The 17,849-nt window shown below is 43.3% G+C and overlaps 1 protein-coding gene across 2 annotated transcripts in view; it reads left to right on the forward strand.

Annotated features, from left to right (window-relative positions):
• Window positions 1-17,598, forward strand: part of ACSS3 (acyl-CoA synthetase short chain family member 3) — a 109,759-nt gene extending 92,161 nt beyond the window's left edge. Inside the window, exons 11-16 of one of the 2 annotated variants that reach the window (XM_088454378.1) lie at window positions 4,446-4,509; window positions 10,186-10,267; window positions 10,357-10,479; window positions 14,248-14,347; window positions 14,691-14,866; window positions 15,848-17,598. In XM_088454378.1, the coding sequence (XP_088310504.1) occupies window positions 4,446-4,509; window positions 10,186-10,267; window positions 10,357-10,479; window positions 14,248-14,347; window positions 14,691-14,866; window positions 15,848-15,916 (614 nt within the window). In that variant the 3' untranslated portion in view covers window positions 15,917-17,598. Of the gene's footprint in view, window positions 1-4,445; window positions 4,510-10,185; window positions 10,268-10,356; window positions 10,480-14,247; window positions 14,348-14,690; window positions 14,867-15,847 lie in introns of those variants that run through there. The other variant, XM_088454379.1, reaches the window with a different exon arrangement.
• Window positions 17,599-17,849: the final 251 nt, after the last annotated feature.

Genomic DNA, 17,849 nt, shown 5'->3' on the forward strand with positions numbered 1-17,849 from the left:
ACCATAACTCTTATTATTGCTTAAAAGAAGCAGGCATGGAAGAAATGCATATTTTCGAGCAAATAGAGTTGGACACATCTGCGTGTACGCTTGGTTTATTAATCAGTAAGCACTTGAACATTAAATATAATTGGTGCAAAAGAGATGCCTCCTAACACAAGGCCGGATCTGACCAATTTGGTGCCCTATGCAAAATTTTACACGGTGCAGATCCCTACCACCCAACTGTGTGCCACAGGCTTAACGCCTGACAACCTTGCGGTCTAGGATGTTAACGAGAAAAGGGTGTTCCTGGGACCTTACTCGCTCTGCCAACCTTGGTGAACGCAGTGGGGTTTCCTCTGCGACAGCCCTTTCCCACAAAGATCAGTGCAGCTCTTCAGCTTGCCAAGGGCTGGATCCTCTTTTCTCTCAGCGTTGGCTTGACTTCACCTGAACAGCAAAGGGGCCAGTGTAAGCTCTTTTGCAAGAGCCCCTTGCCACCAGGGCTTAGATGTCCTGGAGTCTTCCAGCTTGACCCTGGCATCTTCTGACATCGCACTGGCTAATAAAAGCAGGAGTGAGTGGATGGAGCTACGACAATTCGAACCGTGATTGGTTTGCGCCCGGCAACAATTTTGAAAAGCCACAGTGCTAGTCACACATTTCTTCATCCAGATGGGTGGTAACCCTCTAGACGCCTCCTCTGGAGCTAGGTTGTCCTAGGCAAGTGCCAGCCCTGTCCTAAGAGGAAAATTTTCGATAGTGTCCAGGTCTGCATAGCCTTCACTAAACTTTGCCTATGTAAAAACTCTTCATTACTACTAACAGTCCCACCTCTTCGTATAGATCTAATCAAAATACATACTCTGCATAGCAGATAATTGCGTGTGGTCATTTTCAGATCATGCGCAGTGCAAATGCATGCAAGATACGCTATGGAAATTAGCGCACATTCAACAGTCCAGAGTATACAGAATTGGTGTTCCCTTTTAACATACTTTGCTAAAAAAATCTAGTTCTTTTATTCTTCGATATATTTATTCATGATGTTTGAGAGTCCCCTAGTGGTATAATGCGACATAATACATACATAAATTATTCAAAATACTTATACTTTGGTTATATGTTTTGATCTTGGATACATTAATAGTTAATAGAAATGCAAAAACATTTATATTTTTATATATATATATATAATATATATATATATATAAAAATCTCAATAAACATAAATGTGTGGCTTGTCCACAGCTATATTTTATGCTAGGGCCACTGTGCAGGCTATTCTGCCAAGACTAGCAACTACAGTTCTATACATAGGAAGCTAGGTGTGTTCATAGCTGCTGGTTTAACAAAATCTTTATAATGTTATAGATGTAAATTAGAAATATACAGACATATAAATATTTCACACACAGAGGGATATTCCGGAAGATGCTATCACCAGAACTGTGTTGTTGAATCCCACTGAAAACAAGAAGTTAAAAGAAAAGTTTTTTTACATTGTGTCCTTACATTTGTATATACAGTGCATCCGGAAAGTATTCATAACGCTTCACTTTTTCCACATTTTATGTTACAGCCTTATTTCAAAATTGAATAAATTCATTTTTGTCCTCAAAATTCTATACACAATACCCTATAATGACAACGTGTAAAAAGTTTTTTTTAGATTTTTGCAAATTTGATTAAAAAAAAAAACTAAGAAATCACATGTACACAAGTATTCACAGCCTTTGCTCAATACTTTTGTTGATGCACTTTTGGCAGCAATTACAGCCTTAAGTGTTTTTGAATATGATGCCACAAGCTTGGCACACCTATCTTTGGGCAGTTTCGCCCATTCCTCTTTGCAGCACCTCTCAAGCTCCATCAGGTTGGATGGGAAGCGTCGGTGCACAGCCATTTTCAGATCACTCCAGAGATGTTCATTTGGATTCAAGTCTGGGCTCTGGCTGGGCCACTCAAGGACATTCACAGAGTTGTCCTGAAGCCACTCCTTTGATATCTTGGCTGTGTGCTTAGGGTCGTTCTCTGCTGAAAGATGAACCGTCGCCCCAGTCTGAGGTCAAGAGCGCTCTGGAGCAGGCTTTCATCCAGGATGTCTCTGTACATTGCTGCATTCATCTTTCCCTCTATCCTGACTAATCTCCCAGTTCCTGCCGCTGAAAATCATCCACACAGCATGATGCTGCCACCACCATGCTTCACTGTAGGGATGGTATTGGCCTGGTGATGAGCGGTGCCTGGTTTCCTCCAAACATAACGCCTGGCATTCACGCCAAAGAGTTGAATCTTTGTCTCTCATTGTCTGAGAGTCCTTCAGGGGCATCTTGACAAACTCCAAGTGGGCTGCCATGTGCTTTTTACTAAGGAGTGGCTTCCGTCTGGCCACTCTACCATACAGGCCTAATTGGTGGACTGCTGCAGAGATGGTTGTCCTTCTGGGAGGTTCTCCTTTCTCCACAGAGGAATGCTGTAGCTCTGACAGAGTGACCATTGGGTTCTTGGTCACCTCCCTGACTAGGACCCTTCTCCCCTGATCGCTCAATTTAGACGGCCGGCCAACTCTAGGAAGAGTCCTGGTGGTTCCGAACTTCTTCCATTTACAGATGATGGAGGCCACTGTGCTCATTGGGACCTTCAAATCAGCAGATATTTTTCTGTACCCATCCCCAGATTTGTGCCTTGAGACACTCCTGTCTCGGAGGTCTACAGACATTTCCTTGGACTTCATGCTTGGTTTGCTCTGACATGCACTGTCAAGTGTGGGACCTTATATAGACAGGTGTATGCCTTTCAAAATCATGTCCAATCAACTGAATTTACCACAGGTGGACTCCAATTAAGCTGTAGGAACATCTCAAGGATGATCAGTGGAAACAGGATGCACCTGAGCTCAATTTTGAGCTTCATGGCAAAGGCCGTGAATACTTATGTACATGTGATTTCTAAAGGTGCATACACACGTAACGATTTTTTTGAATGATTTAACTATGACGACATCGTCATCGTTCAAAAAATTGTTCAGTGTCTGAGTTATAACAATGAACGAAAATCGTTCAAGCGTGCTCCCGTTTGCAGTTCATTTCAGACTGACCAACATAACGATTTTCATTAAGGGAAGGAACATTTTTCGTTCATCATTGTAAAAATCATTCAGTACACTTCAAAAAATCGTTCACTTTTCAAGGGAAAATCTGATCGATAAGCGTTGGTTACAAAATCGTTACATGTGTATGCACCTTTAGTGGGTTTTTTTTAAATTAAATTTGGAAAAATCTCAAAAAATGTTATTTACACGTTGTCATTATGGGGTATTGTGTGTAGAATTTTGAGGACAAAAATGAATTCCATTTTGGAATAAGGCTGTAACACAAAAAAATGTGGTAAAAACTGATTTTGAGTCTGACACATCTGCGGTTCCTTCCTATACGGCTGTGGCAGCCTGCTTACTCTGTTATACTAATATGAGAATCCTCTTTTGTGTACTAAAAATCTGTGAGACTACAAGTGGCAGCCTATATTACACTCTGTTCTTATGTCCGCCATCAATAGTGTCAGTACGTCTAAGAGCCCCATGCTGTGTGCAAAAGATCTGACTGAAACGTCCCATCTCTGTTCGCATGCTACAGTTGAGAAAGGATATGCTTACAGATATGTCCTCATACACTATTCTCGCAGTCGTGCCAAACAGCCCTTCTCAGTGCGCCGATGCGACTCTGCTGGAGCCATGGCGTCTTTAGCTTGAATGTGCGTCTTAGTCACAACGCGATGCAACAAAACTGCTTCATGGGACTGTACTGATTCATTTGATATGCGACGCTTGTTTGACACTGTATATGTAGTGCTACGATGCAGCACCTCTTATCTACGTCAAGTTCGGTTATACAGATTCCGAATCAGTCGCACACATATACAAGTGTTGCATATCTAATGAATCAGTGCAGTTTCATGAAGTGATTTTCTCACATGATGTTGCGACAAAGACGCAAATTTCAGCGCAAACAATGTGAAAGACGATACACTGCCCGGTGCAGCTCACTTGCACCAGGCGCCTTGTGCCACATGGCATTTTGAGGTTAGGTGTATGAAGACACATCTGTACATGCCTAAGGCACTCCCACGAGACAGAAGAGTGTGGTCCATCGGCAAATGGATCAATCTATACGCACTAGCGATCTCTGTTAAGGTGCAGATACCTGAAGCGCATGTGCAGAATGTCATTCCTTTCCTTTAGCACATGTGCAGTATGCTAAAATCTGTGTACATTACAACTTGGACACAGCCTGTCTAATCATTAGACACTAGGATCATTCTTTCTTTCAGCTGACATAACTTGTTTCCCCCATGAGTCCACAAATGTCCCTTACATTGTAAGCAGAAATACTTGTTTCTATGACTTCTCTGCAAATTGCCAGTAATATAAGCTGCTTCTGAAATACTTTAATAATCTTTTACAGTTAAAATATTGGACAGCCACATGCAAGAGGTCAGGCCAAACACACTGGGAAATATTGTAGTCAAGTAAGTGACATGCTTCCATGTTTGTACACAGTATTTGGTCATCATTAATATGTTTACCCAAAATCCCAAACAACCTTAGACAAATCTTATTTAATGCTTTTCATGCTCCTTTTAAAGCAAATAGAAGTCAGCTTGGAGGAATTTTTTCATTATCTGAGTCTTTATCCCTGTTCCCACATTTTACATTGCTGTGTGCAGACCTGCTGTCAGACTTTGCAGAGGCAGAATTGCAATGATTTTGGACTTGTATGCTTCATATTGGGCCTGATTCAGACCCGCTCGTAAGTGGGTCAATGGCCGGGCAGTGCGCACGCAAGCCCCGGAGTGAGTGAGAAATTCACTTGCTCCGGGGCTCGCTACAAACGGGACGGCTGTCGATGTTGATTATCAGCTCGCCCCGTTTTGTAGGTGTGGAGGGGGGGGGTGGCTGACCAAACTGAGGCGTTCCTGAAGGAATGCCTGCCATTTGTGGGCGGCCCTATTGACATCACGAGTGATGTCAGTAGTGAGCTTCCTGCTCTATTTGAGCAGGAAGTTCACTGGGGCTTGCGGCAGACGAGACCCTACCACAAGGGTCTCGTCGCAAGCCCGATGGTCGCGATCATCACCTGGCCGCTCACAAAAGCTGTGGGTGGTCACCCACAGCTTAGCTTTTTTTAAAAAAAAGCGGTCGTCCTGATTCAGAGCGAGCGCTCCCTTTTTGCGAGCAGCTCTGAATCAGGGTCATTGTGTATAGTTAGTACTGTCAGAAGCATTACCTTGTCTTATGTATTACACTTATATAATCTGAATTTGAAAATGAGCACTAAAATTTCATGTTAAAATGATCTGAACAATGTCTGATCACCACCTGATCATTGTACACAGAATAAAAGTAGTTGTCTGTATCAGTGCAGTGTATGTGTATCACCTGTTAACAGAGGGAAAAATTATTCTCTCTAAACCTGCCCCCAGAATTCCGAATTACGTTTAATCTGCTAATTGATATATGATATTTACATGTCTTAAAATACTTCCAGTAGGCACCTGGGAATGCTAGGGGAAAAGTATCCAGCTTCCCACAGCCAGGTGCAAGTGTAGGTTTTGGTACCTTCGTTCAGCAAGGAATAATATATCTAAAATATGAGTCTTTATTAATTGCCAGCAATTTACAGAGCTGTTTTATAGTGGAATTGGTATGACATACCGCCGAACATAAGCCCGGCGGATGTAATACTAACGCCGGAAGGCACAAGACTGAAGATCCCAACAGGGTAAATATTTTAACTATCCCTAACCCTCTACCCCCCCCCTAACCCTAACCCTCATTTAGGGGTGCCTAACCCTAACTACCCCCCCCTTAATGCCTAATCCTAACCTCCCTCCAAGGGTGCCTAAACCTAACCCCCATCCCTGCACCATAAACCTAACCATCCCAGGAGGTTGCCTAACCCTAACTCCCCTTCCCATAACCTAACCCTCCCGGGGGTGGGGGTGCCATCCCTAAGTCCCCCCAGGAGCCCATAAACCTAACCCTCTCCGCCGCGGCTGTCCGCTCCCAACGCCCCGCTTACCTTTGTTCGGTATGCCGGGCGTCTGGATTTCGCAGGGTGGATAATGATAGGCGTCAAAATTCCGACTCCTATCATTAGTCCCATGCCGGGATTTCACAGTCGGGAAGCCGCCAGTCGGCATTTGGACCGCCAGCTTCCTGACCACATACCTTTTTATAGCTATTACAAACCGGTACAAATGGTAAAGATGCACATGTAACAGGGGCCTGGGCATTGGAACTAAAAGGAGTCTGGGTCACCCTATGAAAAATGGTGGCTCCGTACGTCACAGGGTTTTATCAGCTAATCAAGATAGACATCTAAAATGATTGGAAAAAAGCATTTTGGTTACCAAGAGTAAATGGGAGAGCCCAAATATTTAGTTGGAAAGCTTGGCAGAAAACCCGGAAAATACAGTCTGTATAAATATCTTAGTTAGAGTTCTTGTTTGTGAGAGGAAGGATTAATTAATGGGGACGGGGTGAATGAGGTGCTGTTGATAGGTGAGAGTACCTAATGTAAGTTTGGCACTTTTCTCACTTAATAGGGTAAAAATAACAGAACAGGTGCTGCGATTAAAGTAGACTAGTTTGGTAACAGAGATGATTGTAGAGTACTGTACTTGTGAAGTAGCCGGGAAAGTCATGTCAGTTTGTAGTTTGTCTGCAGTGCTGAACGGCACATAAGCTCCTCTGAAGACCTTGTTCTCTCTTTGCTATGCTGGGGTTGTCTTACATCAGACATGTCAAACATGCGGCCCGCAAGCCGCATCCAACCCAAATGAACGTTTTATGTGAACCAACAGTGTGGGCCCAAATACACATAGTGACCGTGTTATGTGATGACGCGCTGTGCTGCCGGGGTGAGACACCACAGACCACAAGGCCTGTGTTCCCGTAAGCCCACCTTGCGGTAGTAAGCGCTGCCGGTTAGAGACGCACAAGGCCTACCGCCATGCTCCCACCTGAATCTCTGTTGCACACCCAGGACAAGCACTGCAGCTGAGACTGGAGTCACTCATAATATCACACCTGTAAGTATTGCCTGGTGCTACCATGCTCTTATATAAGTGCCACTGTCTGTGCAGTCACACAGCGCTGTCCACCTTTCACAGTTATAGAATTTGGGGCAGTGTGTGTCTGTGTGGGTTGGGGATGAAATACCGACGGCTTAAATCCCGACCCTGGAAGCTCAACAGATCAAATCCTGATGCCGGCTGGCAAGTATATTTAACCCCCCCCCCCTCCCCCCTCACCCTAACCCTCCATTGCGCCAGCATCCTGATTACATCCCGTGTGTGAGGCTATGGATTCAAATGGAAGTAACTGAAATTCAATGTGATTCAAATTTGAAGCTCAAATTCAACGAAGTTGGTGTACCTGACTTATAAGTATTTGCCTGCCTGATTTGTAGAAACTCACAAGTTCGCATGTGAAATTATTTCCATGTTTGGAAGTACCTACCAGTGTGAGCAATTATTCTCATGAATGAAAAGAAACAAGTCTCCTGCTAGGTCCAGATTGACAGACTTTCATCTTGGTTCAGTTTTAAAAGTTATCACATCCAATAAGATTTCTCCTGAAATTGGAAAATTGGTGAAAGCAAAAAGATGTCAAATATTAGGAAGAAAACATTCAAGTTAATGATTTCTTCCCGATACTTTACATCTCTTTGTTTAAACTTTATCGTTGGTTTTTCTTAATAATATACCTTTCAATATAGCATATAAGATTATTATTATTTTTTTTCTTGCGGCCCACACTCTTATGTTGCATACACACGGGACGATTTTCCTGAACGATATTGTTGAATGATATGTAGTTAATTTTTAGGCAGTGAACGATCGACCAATGATGCGTGTTCCCGCATGGACGATAAAGATATCTTTCATCGTCCATGCATGCAGGCCAACTTGGACGATATCGTCAATTTTCCCTGTTCAGAGATGTGGCAGGATGACTTTACTGAATAGAAATAAATGATACATTCTAGTAAAGAAGTGTTTTCTGTGTACATACCATTACAATCCTAGCTTCTGCATGCTTATTTCAGGAGAGCTCATGTTGTTTCTTTTAGTCATAATAGTGAAAATTGGGCCAAACATGGAAGGGCATAATTTATGTACTTGCCTCTTGAGACCACTTTTCCCTAAGCAGCAGCATAGTAATAGGAAGTCCTAGTAGATACAGTGAAAAGATTTGGGTTGCCACTCATACGGCTGAAAGCTTGTATTTCCATGTAAGTTCAAATATAGGTGCACTTGTGCTCCTAATCCTCACTTAGGGATGAATGTCCTGGGCACCTCCTATCATATTTTCACCTATGTACATATCACCGTCACGCGAGCAATTAGTATTTTTTTTTAATTATTGTTTGCACCTCATATCTGTGTTTTGACATTGTTTCTAAAGTAGGATTCAGTACATACACATGAGCTCCTGCCCCTTAATTTGTCCTTATTGTGCCTTTGGAATAGTTAACACTCTGACCCATGATGTCAAGCCAGCGATATATGTTGACGTTTGAACAATTCATTTTTTAAAACCATTGTTTTTTTTATTTTTTGGTGAGATTTCTTTTAGAGTGTTTTTTGTGTAACAAAGGAACATTTTATCTGTTACAATAGTGTAGAGTTGGATCTAGTTTAAAATGACTATCAAATAAAAAGTAGTATTACCTGTTTGTTGTCTTCAATTGCAGTGAATAGATTTTGTGTGCTTACATGTTGATGGGCATGTGGGGGATATAGACAACATAATTGAAGTGTCATTCAGAAAAAGCAAAGTCCTTTCAGTCATATCCTGATCTTGTCAGCAGGAAGCATTGCCCTAGAACTGTTACCAAGTATAAGCCACTGTAGGATATGCTAAGATGCTTGCAGTATGTTGTTTATCCTTCTTTGGATTGTTGTTACAGAATTATGTAAAGCCTGTGTATAAATGAGTGAAATATACACTGATTAAAACCACTGTCAGATGAAGTGAATAACATTGATTATCTCATTACAATGGCACCTGTATTAGAGTTGATGTGTTGGAAGCTGGAAAATTGGTCAAGCATAAGGATCTAAGCAGCTTTGACAAGGGCCAAATTGTGATTGGTAGACGACAAAGGTTCAAGGTGTGAACTAGGCCTTCGAATTCGTTAGATCTCAATCCGATTAGGCATCTGTAGGATGTGCTGGAAAAACAAGTCTGAGCCAAGGAGGCCCCAACACGCAACTTACATGACTAAAAGGATCTGTTGGTAACATTTTGGTGCCAGGTACCACAGGACACCTTCAGAGGTCTTGTGGAATCCATGCTTTGACAGGTCAGAGCTGTATTGGTGTATAGTTTCTGCTGAAGGTGTTTTGGCATTCATTTATATTCCTGTAATGTGAATAGGCAAATAAACAAAGAGTGTTATATAAGGACACAATAATGCCCTTCTATTAAGCCTGAATTCAGAAATGTTAAACCATTTCTGTCTATGGAAGAGCAGGGCAACCTTCAGGATCTCTGAATCACATCATTATAGCACTGCCCCCTGCTGTGTGATGCCACAAATTGTGTGAAAGGGCACAGAATGATGCGAATTGCATGGCCTACCCTCTGGATATCCCAAGAGGGTGAGATAAAAAAAAGAAGACAAGGTGGTGAAGTTCTGCATATTGGCATCTTTCCTCTGTACAGTGGAGATTGATTATCATGAGTAATCATATAGGGGGGCTTTAGTATAGTAATGTTAATGAATGTATGGAGGTTGTTCTGAAAGCTGTAATACTGCCTTTTGCCCCATTGTGGACTTTATTCATCTCTGTTAAGTACTTGGTGGACCCTCTGCCCATTCTATGTGTGAGGGCAGGTTCTACACATGGTGGTGAAAGTGGAGGTTTGAGGGCGGGCAGAGTTCTTAGATACCTGGATTTATGGGACATGACATATGTTATTATGCCATTTCCTCTCTGCCATCCCACCTAGAACCAGTTGTAAGACCAGATGACACACAAAAAAGATAAATCTGCTACATTGAACATGTGTAGAAATGTGTTTGCTCACTTATGATAATAGAGTCAAACAAACATTACTGTACATTTAGCTATAGAAGACTTGGCTATAAATTGAGGACATCACATTTATTCTTATTACTGTTTATATTTCAGGTTACCATTGCCTCCTGGAGCATTTTCCACTCTTTGGGAAAATGAAGAAATGTTTAAAAAACTCTATTTCAAAAAGTTTCCAGTAGGTATAAGAAGTGGAGACTACATGATAAAAATATGTAAAAACACTACATAAAGTAAGCCCTTTTCCTATATCAAATGTTTTTCTAGGGATACTATGATACCATGGATGCAGGCTATATGGATGAAAATGGCTACGTGTATGTCCTGTCACGGGTTGATGATGTCATTAATGTTGCAGGACATAGGCTCTCTGCGGGGGCAATTGAAGAGGTTGGTAAATCTATCTATTTGTTAAATCACAATGCTAAGTTAAAAATATGATTTTATGATGTGCTATCAATAGTTACAAATCATGTGTGTATAACACAAATCTAATTTTGTATAAATGTAAAGTTTATAAATTAAAAACAATATTTGTAACTCTCTTGTTCTGGCATTGTAAAGATCTCCTTTCTCTACATCAGACCAGAACTGTTAAGTCTGTGTTTCACTTAGCCGATCTCCATGGACCACACAAACCTGTAAATCCAAGCAAAGAGGGTATTCTTTCATCCTGTGCTAACTTTTTTAGCTAAAAAAGGCTAAAATCCCCAAAAGACTATATGTATGTATATCAGGGCTTGACAAATGTTTCTAAAATCTAGGAGCCAGGATGAAAGTGTAGGAGCCAGACCCCCCCTTCCCCCGGGGCGGCATTGCTGAGCACCTACGCCCCGGGCAACCAACCCCCATGGCCACACCACTAACTGGGTACCCCAGGTAAACCACCCTCCCACAGCCACATTACTGAGCAGCTAACCCCCCTCTCCAGGCAACAAACCCCCAGAAAGACAACCCCTCCGCAGCCAAACAACCCTGGGCAAGCAAAGCCACCGCCGGTAGTGACCGAGCTAGAGAGTGGTGGGCTCAGGTATAAGAATATTCTTTGGGTACCCCTATGCAGTGCCGCATATACAGTGCCCCCAGAAGTGGTACCCCCCTATGCATTGCCCCAGTAGTAGTTTCCCCCCTATACAGTGCCCCCAGTAGTAGTCCCCTTATGCAGTGCCCCCAGTAGTAGTCCCCACTATGCATTGCCCCTAGTAGCACCCCCCTATACAGTGCCCCAGTAGCAGCCCCCTCCCCTTTGCAGTGCGCCCAGTAGTGGTCCCCATAAACAGTGCCCCCAGTAGTGGTCCCCCTATGTAGTAGTCCCCACTATGCATTGCCCCTAGTAGCGGCCCCACCCTGTACAGTGCCCCAGTAGTGCCCCCCAACCCCCCTATGCAGTGCACCTGACACACACAAAAAACTTACCTGATCCCCCGTTCCTGCCTACGACCGCCGCTGTCCGCTCCTCCCGGCCGGCGCTGCACTGTGGGAGAGACATAATCACGTCTCTCCCATCACCCGCTGTGGAGGAAGGCGGAGCTCATGAGTGAGCTCCAGCCGGCTCCCTCCGTGGACGCAGCAGCCAATGAAAGTCTGTCTGCCTCTCATCGGCTGCTATAACAAACACACAGCTGCCACTGGCGGCTGTGTGTTTGTTACTCTGTAGTGAGGACTGCGCTTGCGGTCTGCACTATATTGTCCGTCAGGCAGCCAAATCTGGTCGCCATGGCGACCTGGCCCCCGGGTTTTGTCGAGTCCTGCTGTGTGTATGTGTGTGTGATTATGTATATATAGTGTTGACCGAGTAGCGTTGTAAATGTACACAATGTTTCCTATATTTCTGATGTCTGTGTAAATGCTATTGAAATACTTGGATTCCATGAGCAAGTGTAATGCAATGTGTAGAGGAAGTCTTAATATTCATAGAAACATGTAAATAAAGTGCATTGATCATTTTGAATATGCTCTTTTCTTCATTTGTTGAATATATAAATTAGATTAGTGATTTGAAGGCTAAGAGCGATGTACTGTATACACCATGTTTCTAAATCTCGTTTGATTGGTGTAATAAGAACACACTTTTGCGAGGGTTGTGCAATAAGTTTCTGGATGCACAAAAAGTATTATAATTACAAACAAAGTGAACGTTACATTTTTTTCAAAGTATTCGCCAGAGAAGTCTATGCAAAGTTGAATGCGCTCAAACCATTTAGTGAAGCAGCTAGACCAGTCCGAAGCAAGTGTGTCTTCTACATGCTGGATGAAGGTCTCCATTGCAGCTTCCGGTGACGCAAAACGCATCCCTCGCATCTTGCGCTTGATTTGTGGGTACACAAAGAAGTCGCAGAGGGCCAGGTTTGGACTGTACGCTGGATGACCAAGCTCCTGGATGCATTCATGGGCCAGAAATCCACCATTTGTGGGCAGGTGCATTGTTCATGATGGAGAAGGGAACCACGAGCATGAGTTCTTGGATGGCACCTAGAAATGGCTTCCAGCACTTGCGACAGGCATTGATTGGCGTACCAGTCCCCAGAGACACTGCACCTGCTGCATGAGTGGTACGGTAGCTACATGACCAGTCTTGGCCACAAAAATAGCCACTATCTGCTTGGCCATGCTGCGTTCAAGTCAGAACTTCTGTGGTGAAGCACCTCCAAATGGGGTCCACTGAGCTGATAATGTTGTGTGGTCTCTGGGTTGAAACTGTAGATGCAGGATTCATCGTCACTATTGATCTCCCATACAGAGTTTGAGCAATTGTCATCAAACCTGGCCAGCATGTTGCAGCTCCAAGTCACCCGAGCCTCCTGCTTGCTAGTCAGCTGATGGGACACACAGCATACAGAAACCTTGCTCATGCCAAGCTTTTCGTGGAGTATCTAGCGGATGGATCCCAATGTGATGCCTATCTTTTTCTCTTGGGCCATGTTCATCCTGGAGTCTACCTCAACTATGGCAACATTGTCCTCAGTGATGGTGGGCACATGTCGGGCCGCAGACCTCCTCGCCTTACGGGGACAGTCTCCCGCACCAAAATTTTGCAAACCACTCAAATACAGTATATTCTCCCCAAAAGCACCTCACAGTTGGTCATAACACTCCTGCTGTCGCAGACCACTCTTGTAGATGTAGAAAATTATCATCCAGTGGCCTCTGTTGAGCTCTCTAAGGAATTTGTGAAGGAAGTGAGCAAGCTGTGGGCCTGATTCAGACCCGCTTGCTAGATGCGGCCGCTCGCTCCCTGTGTATGTAAATTCATCTAAGTGACGTCAAGGCAGACGCTCGAACGGCGAGGCATAAGCACGCCCATTATGCCTTGGCGAGCGATCACTTTGTGTTTACAGACACCCACCAGCCTGTGTTTAGCCGCCCACTGGCGTACGTCATCTCCAGGAAGTATATACAACCATCGGTACATCGGGTTCCATCGGATCTGACCGCAGCGCTTGCGGTTGACTGTATCCTACCGCAAGCACTGCGAGCAATTCAGTGTAAAATTCAACCAGGTGACGTGTACTATGACGCTGCCTGTTAATTATGCACGCCTCTGAAATGGTGTTGAAACACTCTGGCACGCCTACGTCCGCAACTCCACTCCCCCGCTACTAATGCCCTGCCCATTGCCACCCACAAACGGCCGCTCCTGTCACTCATTCCACTGGGCTACCTTTGCTGGGCGAGTGAGCACATTCCGATCGCTCGTACTAGTTTGCGCACATGCACTGTGAACTACACGCATGCGCACATTAGCGAACATCGTCAGCAACGAGCGGCCGCTTGCTAGCGAGCAGGTCTGAATCCGGTCCTGTGTGCAGTGCTGCTTATATACGGTTCTGTTCCCTGAAATTTCACAAGAACTTTAGTTTGATTATAAACTGTAATCTCTGACAGTCGTATTGTGTCTACGCTACCTATGCACATCTGGAAATTTATTGCACATAAGGAAATTAATCCCTCCTATTTAATCTTGACACCCATTGGTGCAGGCATCAAATTAATCTATATCTGATGTGATGTATTGTGAGATTGATCTCAGCTACAGTGTTTACAAGAAAAGATTGAATTATTATTAACACTCATGAATATGTAGCACCTGCCCAGAAATTTATGACTGACAAACGCATTATATGCTAACCCCTTTCAACAAATGTTCTCTTTTTGTAGTCCGTATTATTGCACAAGTCTGTGGCAGATTGTGCTGTGGTCGGCTTGGAGGATCCATTGAAAGGACATGTTCCCCTGGCACTTTGTGTGCTACAGAATGGTAGGCACTGCTCTATACTGTTTTAGCCTTGCACCTACTTTAGGGTTAGGAGAAATCCAGCTAGAATGGCCAGTTTTGCATCTTGGCTAAATCATGATGTGGTGGGGAGGGTGGTTGGTAGTGAATTTTAAATATGCAGATAGATTTTCAGTTGGGAGGGGTGTATGTCCTAACTCAAGTCTTAGTCATATTAAAATAAAGCAGAATGTGAGTGCTGCATGCAAAAGCCAGCAGTATTTTTCCTTCATGCAAATCTGCATCATTTAGCTGGATTTCCCCTCAACTGTAAATGAGGCCCCATGTGCACAATGCACTAAATATTCATATATTTCACTGATTTCAGGTGTGGAAAAAGGTAAAGCGAAAATAGCAGAGGAAATTGTGTTGTTAGTCCGGGAACGTATCGGGCCAGTTGCAGCTTTCAGGAAAGTGATCATTGTAAATCAGCTACCCAAAACACGTTCTGGCAAGATACCCCGCTCCACTCTTTCTGCACTTGTAAATGGCAAGCCCTACAAGGTAAACAAAATAACTGATATTTACCTGACATCATTATAATATATGTGTGTGTGTCTATATATACTGTATATATAATGTACACACACAGACACACACTGAAGTGTCAAAAGTCATGGGATAGATGTCTAGTATCGTGTAGGACCCCCTCTAGCACAGTGAAGACCTCTGCAGGCTTGTCCATAATTGTGTGACCACATGGGACTAATTACTGCTCCTCCCTGGGGCCACACTGGTCACATTCTTAGCAGAAATTGATGTAGTTTGCACTATCTTTGTCCAACTTTCAGATGGGAATGCAAGAGTCATATGCTGCAGCAGGCACTTTATCCTAAGGTTACATGCATCCACATTGCATGGCAGTATCACAGGGGTTTCCCTATGTATATAGTACATGTATAAACATTAATTGGTTGTTGTACATTGTTACCTCGGAAATACCATACCAGATGGACTAGTTAATTTTCTACAATTGAGCTAGCAAACCTGTTCCTCTTATGGAAGTCATAAATTGGAGGTATAAAAGTAAGATGACCACAGTCTATATAGATAGATATAGATAGATATAGATAGATAGAGATAGATATAGATATATATCTATCGGATAATCACCTATAAGTGTAGTCAAACTACACTCAATATACAAGTTACAGAACGCTGTGTCTTAGAATTGACATGAGCGGCTACTTATAGGAGTACACACACACACCTATGATCCGTTTTCTACACATAAGATCTAATTAAATACAATTTCTTAGGAAACAACATCATTTCTTACAGAAACCAGTACTGATCTTAGTGTCATTACAATTACACACTGCTTTTCTTCTCCATTTTAATCCTCAGGAACTTTGCGACTTGCATACAAAACTCCAATTTGTAATCATAAATGTCTGAATATTGTTTGCTTCCATAAGTAATCCGCTGTTAATAATTAACGGGTTTAACAAGAGATTTTACAGCATCACTTTATTTTTCTTATAGATTGGTTCAACCATCGAGGATCCCAATGTATTTAAAGTCATAGAAGAAGCTGTAAAAGCAAGCTTATGAGACTGTAACTAAGTCCCAGTCTGTACTGGAAATTGGTCTCCTTTCCCTATTCTTTTTTTTTTTTTTTTTTATATTTGTTCAGACAATTGAAGAGATCTAAAGTACCAACCATTAGCTCCTGTCACTTTTTTTTAAAAACTCGCCTGTAAAATGACAGGATCTGATTGGTTGGTGCTCCAACCACTTTCTGTCTCCAAGGCTTAGTATATCCTGTATCCCCTATATATTTTTATATGGATATGTATGGTTGTATTTCTGCCCCTGTGCTGTGCCATGATGCAGCTAGAAGAATGACCTTTTTTGATTAGTTAAATGTAACCAGCATTTAAGATTTATATTGGTCATCACAATTGAAAATTACATCTATGTCTGCCTCCAGTTTTAAAATGCATTTAGGAAAATTACAGTTTCATTTGAAGATATTTCGTTGTAAGATTCCTGCCTTTCCTTTAAAATATAGAGTTGCTCCTCTTGGGAGAGATGCCATATTCAAATTTTCCAACATTGTGAAATATGTAAATATTATATGTAAAATGATACCCTCATGTACCAGAAATACTGAGACACCTATCTAGTAACCCGTAGGATCCTACTTCAATCAGGGTACAGAAGCACCATGATGGGGGATGGACTCTACAAGCTCTCTGCAGTACTGTTTAGAGAGTGTACACCATGCCTCCTGAATAATGGTTCACAATTATCTAATATTTGCCGGTGGTGGAATCCTGCCATTGATGGCAAGATCAACTGCATCCCACATGTGTCCTATTTGTTCAAATCTGGCAAAATGAGGGGGCCAACTCATGATACCAAACTTAGAGGAATGCTGCTCCAGCCATAATCTGGTGTCTACAGACCTGTAGCCACAGGATTATTTGTCGTGCTGAAAGTGCCCGCTCCTGTCTGAGTGAATGCATGAAAAGGAACAGGTGCAAGTGATCCGCAAGGATGGTTATGTAGTGTCTGCTGGTCAGTCATGTCTACAGATTTATCATGGGTCCTAATGCGTGCCAGCTGAAAACCCCCCACACCATAAGAGAGCCACTGCCTCCCTGGACTGTCCAATATTGGCATGTGGAGTTCATTGCCTTGTGGGGTTTTCTCCATAGGCGTAATTGTGCATCTGCCCAAAATAGTTGGAACCTTACACGTTTCCAGTCAACTTGCGTTCAGTGGTGGTGTTCACGAGACCAGGCGATGCTGTGGGGTCAGCAATGGGACGGTCAGCTCCTGTACTCCATAGAAGGGAACGATGCACTGTTTGAACACTGATGTTACTTGTGGCCTCAGCATTACATTTTTCTATCTGCGGCAATGTCGCACACCAATCAGATATTACAGTGCGGGCCAGATGATATTGTCCATGATCGTCAAGCTTTTTTTGTTGGCCTCAGCAGAATTGCACGCTGGATGTCTCACTGATGTTGTGTAGTCGCAGTACACCCTTGAAAATGTTGCACAAGAAAATCCTGATTTTGTATTTATTTCAGAGATTAAGTTACCCATTTCTATGGCACCTACTATCAATCGTGATACACTACCATCATCACTACAAATTATACGATAATGGAATGTAGAGATATATAAATATTGTGAAAAACAAACTGTGGCGCTCAGTGGGCCTGATTCAGACCCGCTCGCGAGCGCTGAGCGCTTGCAATCGGGTCGATGGTGCCCAAGTGCGCATGCGCACGACGGAGAGAGTTCTGTCGTGCGCATGCGCGAGACCCGCATAGCGATGGCCAGCCGTCGCCATGGGTCTCGCACCAAAGGGGGCGTGCTGTCGATGGTGAGTGACAGCACGCCCCCTTTGGTGGGTGTGCCAGGGGTGTGGCTGCCCTAGGCGGAGGCGTTCCCATGGGAACGCCTACCGTCTGGGTCCGGCCCCACTGACATCACTAGTGATGTCAGTGGGAGTGCTTTTGGCTCTGAT

The sequence above is a fragment of the Taudactylus pleione genome, unplaced genomic scaffold (assembly GCF_031769625.1).
Source record: "Taudactylus pleione unplaced genomic scaffold, aTauple2 ptg000040l, whole genome shotgun sequence".
NCBI classification, from domain to species: domain Eukaryota; kingdom Metazoa; phylum Chordata; class Amphibia; order Anura; family Myobatrachidae; genus Taudactylus; species Taudactylus pleione.